Consider the following 6,584-nt stretch of genomic DNA (forward strand, 5'->3'; position numbering starts at 1 on the left):
GGGGCCGCGCGGGCCGGGCTCTCGACTCCTGGCCTTGTGGCCCGGCTGCTCCCCTCCCAGGGCTGCTGTTGCTTTCTTCCTGCCTGGGAGTGGCCCTGCTGGGGGCCTGCCTGGGGTAGTGCCCAGCTCACTGCGGTTGCATGAGGAGCCTCGTGGGTTTTTTTAACCCGAACAGCCGTGGGCACTCAGCCCCTCACCCCAGCCTAGGACTGACCCCAAGAGACTCCAAGATCTACTGGTGGATCAAGATTCACTAGTTGGTGACCACTGCTGTAGAGGGACAGCTTTGAACTGGATTTTCCTAGAGCAAGGGTAATCAACCTCCCAGCCTGTGGGCCACACACACCCACAGCCCTGGGCCATCTGGCCCACAGGGCTCCCCACAGCTCCAGAAATTTGGCATCCACTATTATTGGTTTAGAGATGCCGAAGGAAACATCTCTAACTGCTCTGTTCAGTTGCCATTAATAGATCAATCATCCATGAATTTATCCAGTTCCTTGTTGAACCTGGCTGTACTATTAGCCTCTACCACCTCCTGGGGCAATGAATTTCACAAATTAACTACAGGTTACATAAAAGTACTTTTTCTTGTTAGTTTTAAACTTGTCACCTACTAATTTCAGGTGTCCCATAGTACCCATAGTTCTAATATTCCAGGATTTGGTGAAACAACTTGGTCCACACCTTCATAATTTTATAGACCTCTATTGTATCCGCCTTCAGCCTTCTTTCCAAACTGAAGAGTCCTTTCCTTTTAGTCTTTTCTGGTATGGCAACTGCTCTAGGCCCCTCATAATTTTGGTGCCCTTCTGTACTTTTTCTACTTCTACTACATCATTGTTGAGATGCAAGGATCAGCACTGCACAAAATGTTCAAGACGTAAACACCATGGATTTGTATAATGGCTTGAAGTTTTCTGTTTTGTTTTCAATTCCTTTCTTAATGCTGTCCAAAATGTGATTGGCTTTTTTGGTCACTGTTGCACATTCAGCTGATATTTTTGGAGAACTATCTAAAATGACTCCAAGGTGCAGTGCCTGAGTTTGATTTCCATCTAGTTTTGGCCTCTGGCCTCTTGCATCTCCTTAGATACTTTTCTGTTTGGGTATTGTTTTATAACAACAAGAATCTAGTTGTCAAGTTGTGGGTTGGACATTTCGTAGTAATTCATAAAAGATAGGTGCCTGCCCCTAAAAGCTTGCATTCCTGTATCATCGGCCAAAAGGAGCTGTCACTGACTTCAGTATAAGTAGAGGATCTGACCTTCATGAAAGTCTTGCCAGAATGAACCCTTCTGCCCACATGGAATCCTGACTATGTTACTAGCACTTTCTGCAGACCTTCAGTATGGATCCCTTTGCAGCCTTGGGCCCAAAATGTCTTTGCTCTCTCATGAATCTTTCCTCAGGAAGTGGACATGTGAAGGCAGCAGCATCAGAGTGATAAATTCTAAGGTTAAACATAGGTTTTCCTCTCTCTGAGTGTTTTGAGTAATGTCACTTTCTTTTGTCAAGTGCATGTAACCTTTTAAGATAATTTACTTCCCTCCTCTTTTCCAGGACCAAGATGTTTAACTGGCTGGGGTGAAGTGACTTCTCAGATGGAACAAGAAGAACCACTTGCCTTTGATCTGCAGGGCCCTGAGAAAAGAGAGACCTTGAGAACCACCTGTACAGGTAAAGATCATTTTAAAATCAGCTCAAATGGTTAACTTGGTACCAAGCTGAAATTTCAACACAGCCATCATGTGCTCCCCTAGACTCATCTGTTCAAGAGCAGAGGCATGTTGTTGTTAATATCACACAAAGTATCACCTATCCATTGTGATACTGAGCACTTGCTTCTTGGCTGTGCTTAGTGAAATAAAATTCAGGGTATTTCCTGATGATCGTATTAACGCTCTGAATGTTAGAACAAGAAACAAGGTGGCCCAGAATTTCAAATCTAGGGGTGCCTGTAAATTCAATCAAGTCTGCCAGGGCATGCTAATTAGTTAAAGCATCCCTGCTGCCATTTTGAAGCACGGGACACCGAGTACATGAGACACTACAGTTGCTTTAATTAGGGTGCTTCTCAAGAGTGCCCACCTCCACCCCAGAGCACATGTAATGACACCCTAGGAACCTTAGTATAGGCTCCTAAATTTAGGAGAATGATATACAAGCACAAATTCCCAATGACATTTGTGTTCCCAGATCATTTGAGTGCTTGATAAAATTTCACACTTCAGTGTTCTAGTGGGAATTTAGGAGATTAACTTTTGACTGTTTTGTTGTTGTTGTTCACTATCTTGATCAATATCTTCTGGTTGTGCATGCCAGATAATCATTACAGAGACTTCCTAGACTTCCTACTATGCTAGTAGTTGCAAAGTATGGTAATACTTGGTTTTCTACTTAGAATGAAGTTCAGATATCTTACAAAAAACCCTCTAATCTCACTTCTACCCAGTATTCAGATGATACTGTTTGAATTAGAATGACAGGCTGCATTTTCAAAGTGCCTTCCATGCTCAAAAATGCCGTGTTTGAAAAGTTTAAACAATTTTAAAGTCCCTGGATTTTTTTTCCTGATTTTTTTGAGAGATGATCTTGCTTCTTTGTTTGCCTGTCAAGTCCTTTTACTACATACTGGCAGCATTTGAGGTGCCTTTTGAAGAACAGTGATTCTGCTAGAAATGTCTGTCAAAAATTTGAAAGGATAGCATGGGAGATGCTGCTGCCTGTTTTCTTTTCAGTCTCTCCTGCCACCTACCTACTCCCTTTTTCATCTATGTGCTTTCTTTCACCCAATCCCCATCCCTTGTCCCTTTCTGGGGAAGGGTTTTCCTGAGGTGGGATGCTAAGCTTGAAGTCACAGGCCCAGCAGCATATTTGTGGGATTCACTCTTCTCCTCAGTTCTAGGGGTGAGTCATGTCTGAATATTCAACTTGCTCTTTCTTCTTAGATGACAAAATCATGACGACAAATGAGGAGGAGAATCCTCTAACCAAGACAGACCCTGAGAAGGGCCTGGACACACACACAGGCTCCATCAACTGTCAGAGGCCACCAGGGCGGGAGAACCAGTATCAGTGCACAGAGTGCCAGAAGCGCTTCAGTGTCCATTCAGCGCTGGTGAAGCATGAGCGGGTCCATACAGGGGAAAAGCCATACCAGTGCCACCAATGTGGCAAGAGCTTCAGTGTGAGCTCCACCCTTATCACCCACCAGCGCATCCACACTGGGGAGCGTCCATACAAGTGCCCCCAGTGTGGCAGGAGCTTCAACCAGAGCTCGCACCTCACCCAGCACCGGAAGATCCACACAGGGCAGAAGCCTTGCACGTGCACTGCTTCTGCAGAAGGTTCCCCTGGTAGCTCAACCTGTATGAAGCACCCAGGGCTGCATGCTGGGGTGGGGCCCTACACCTGCCCTGTTTGCAGAAAGAGCTTCAGCCGGAGCTCCACGCTGTATAACCACCAGCGAGTGCACAGCGGTGAGAAGCGGTACCAGTGTGACCAGTGTGGCCGGTGCTTTGGCGTCAGCTCCAACCTCATCCGGCACCAAGGGGTCCATGCGGAGGAGAGGCCATTCCGGTGCCTGGAGTGCCGGAGATGCTTCCACCTCCCTGCCGACTTGGCTGAACACCAGCAGGTACACCGGGGGGAGAAACCTCATGCATGCCCCAATTGTGGAAAGGGCTTTAAGCAGGAGGCCCAGCTGGCCAGGCACCAGCGTGTGCATGCCAGGGAGGATGCATACTGCTGCCTGGAGTGCGGGAAGAGTTTCAGCCGCAAGGGCAATCTGGTGCGGCACCAGGATGTGCACAGTGGAGAGAAGCCCTTCCAGTGTGGGGACTGTGGGAAGAGCTTCAGCCGGGGCTCATCCCTGACACAGCACCAGCGCATCCACACTGGGGAGAAGCCATACCCCTGCCCAGACTGCGGCAAGTGCTTTGGCTTCAGCTCGCAGCTCACCACCCACCGGCGTGTGCACAGTGGCGAGCGGCCTTACCGCTGCTCTGAATGCAAAAAAGGCTTTGCTGATAGCTCAGGGCTCATCCAGCACCGACGTCTGCACACAGGTGAGAAGCCATACCAGTGCCCCGAGTGCGGGAAGAGGTTCCGACAGAACTCAGTGCTGACCCAGCATCTGCGCACACACTCTGGGGACCGCCCCTTTGAGTGTAGCCAATGTGGTGAGCGCTTCACCCAGAGCTCCACTCTGGCAGCCCACCAGCGCCTCCACACTGGTGAGCGCCCCTACACCTGCCCTGAGTGTGAGAAGAGCTTTAGCGAGAGCTCACATTTGGCACAACACCGCCGCATACACACTGGGCTCAAGCCGTACCACTGCAATCAGTGTGGAAAGAGCTTCGTGCAGAGCTCACAGCTGGCCACCCACTGCCGTATCCATGCGGGCCATAAGCCCTACTGCTGCAGCGTCTGTAGTAAGAGCTTCAGTGACAGCTCAGCCCTCACCCAGCACCAGCGGGTACACACTGGGGAGCGCCCTTATGCATGCAGTGAGTGTGGGCGGAGCTTCAGCCAGAGCTCAGCCCTGGTCCAACACTGGCGGATCCATACAGGTGACAAGCCGTTTGAGCGCAGCACCTGTGCAAAGACTTTCAGCCAGAGTGCAGGGCTTGCCCAGCACCTCAGCACACATGCCATCGGGAAGGCCAGCCAGCCAGCCAGCAGGGCCCTGGGACCACACAGGTCCTAAAGCTCCAGCAGGGCAGCAATGACCTCAGGAGGGGAGGGAAGAGAGTCTCTACATTGCTGCATCAGTCAGTTGAGGAACCCTTGTGTCATTTAAATTGTTCTTAAAAAGCACCCCAAGCAAATGGTTATAGGAAAGGTAGCCAGCCCCACAAAACATGGCATGAGGAGGCATATTCATAACATGTTAAACCACACCCTTGCCTTTCGTCCCCAAATCAGCTCCCCAAAACTGGGCTGTGTGTCTGAAGTTATGAAGCTGATCTGTCTTATTTGCTATAATACAAGCATGGAGATGCCTTGCTGTAATGGCTGCTGCTTCTCTCTGGCCCCAGCAAGCAGAAGAGGCAGAGTCCTGTGTTAACCCTCTCAGAGCCACTAAGGAATTTGCATGAGCTACTGGGTGAGCCCCATAGCTTGTACCTGAAGCAGTAATTGAGGTAACTCAGGGCAAGTGAGCAGGTATGGCAGGAAGTCACAAATTGAGTAGACTGCTACTTACAATTTTGTATAATATACACTTAGAAGCTTAGAGGAAGTCCAGTGGTGCCAATTTCAGCCACTGACTTCTTCCCCCCCCCACCAGCCTTAATCACATCCAGCCGCCCTTATAACTACACCCATGCCTCATGAATCTGAGCACCTTGTTGCATACTAATTTTGGGCAGCTCCCAGAGCTTTTAACCCATGGATCATCCACACATTAAACTTCTAAGTGACTTAGATCACTCATTACGTGGCTCAAAGTTAGACTGCTCCAGGCAGGATTATTTCTTGATCCATACAACCCAGCTCCTGGTCCATTAAGGTGGGGCCACTCCCCACAGATGTGCAGCTTACATTGAAGGTGCTATTGCAAGCCAGCATTAAGCTATTCAACATTTATGCATGCAACAAGGCTTAGTCACTTTTTCACCAGATCTCTAGGCCCTACTATAGTTCCTGGGCCCCTGGTCCTGCTTCTGTTACAATTCTCAAACTTCCAGGCCTAGTGTCAGCCTCCACCCACTTGGGCCATGGCCCCTGCTCCAGTTTCAGCCCCTCAGCTACAGCCTCTCTCCCTAAGTCTCCTCACCCTTGCAGGGCTCAGAACTGCAGCCTGCTCCCAAGCACCCTGCTGTGTGGCCTCCAAACCATTCTATATAGCCACTGGTTTCTATAACTAGAGTGTGAACAGAAACATACCCCCCACTGGTAGAACAGGAATAAGCATTAACCAAAACCTTTAACCCATTTAGACATACTCACCAACAAGGAGAGGCTCTTCTGCCCTAATTAGCAGCTCCTCCTCACCTTGTGGACCAGCACCTATTTTATGTAGAATGTTCTTCCTTCCCCAACACTCAGAGTAAGTCAGGATACCCATGTGCAATGGGGCAAGCCTATATACTAGCCAATTCCACCCCGGCTGCTCTACTGATCCCTGTGTCTCAGCTCTGCCACAGGGGCTTCCTATTATCCAATTTAGAGCCTCATTTACCTTTAACCTACTCTGCAAAAGGTGGGTTCACAGTCCTGAGTCAATTGCTCCACATTAAGCAGCTCCTATACTAGCTTGCTTCTCATAAGATCACTCCTAGTTTAGAGCTCAGTCTTTGTGAAGCCTATCACTAGACAGGCTGTTTCCCACAGAAACTGGTAACCCTGTTACTCCATCTGCTAACCCTTCCTTCCCCCAACTGGTTGTTGCCACATGCACCCCTCTTTTCCTTTCTTGCCACCTCCACTGATTGGAGACTTTCTCTCTGCCGGGTTTGGAGGGGGGTGCACCCCTTGTATTGACCTGAAATTTAAGTTCAAATTGCCTGAGTCCTTGCCCCTGCAAGCCCCAAAATCCTGCTCTTAAAGAGGCCCTATGGATTTTTCCTACCCTTCAG

General features: G+C 49.1%; 1 protein-coding gene across 1 annotated transcript; it reads left to right on the forward strand.

Annotated features, from left to right (window-relative positions):
* The first annotated feature begins 1,381 nt into the window (after positions 1–1,381).
* On the forward strand, positions 1,382–4,711 carry LOC109315925 (zinc finger protein 883-like). The gene is made up of 2 exons (XM_019543887.1): positions 1,382–1,680; positions 2,952–4,711. The coding sequence occupies exons 1-2, from the start codon at positions 1,605–1,607 to the stop codon at positions 4,709–4,711; spliced, it is 1,836 nt and encodes a 611-aa protein (XP_019399432.1). The 5' UTR covers positions 1,382–1,604.
* Positions 4,712–6,584: the final 1,873 nt, after the last annotated feature.

Source organism: Crocodylus porosus, unplaced genomic scaffold (assembly GCF_001723895.1).
Source record: "Crocodylus porosus isolate Cpor-Errol unplaced genomic scaffold, CroPor_comp1, whole genome shotgun sequence".
NCBI classification, from domain to species: domain Eukaryota; kingdom Metazoa; phylum Chordata; order Crocodylia; family Crocodylidae; genus Crocodylus; species Crocodylus porosus.

Bases quoted from the DNA above. Each gene is read 5' to 3' on its own strand.
- LOC109315925 (XM_019543887.1), top strand. From the start codon at position 1,605: ATGGAACAAGAAGAACCACTTGCCTTTGATCTGCAGGGCCCTGAGAAA. The intron at 1,681-2,951 runs GTAAAGATCATT...CTTTCTTCTTAG, and splicing joins CTTGAGAACCACCTGTACAG to ATGACAAAATCATGACGACA.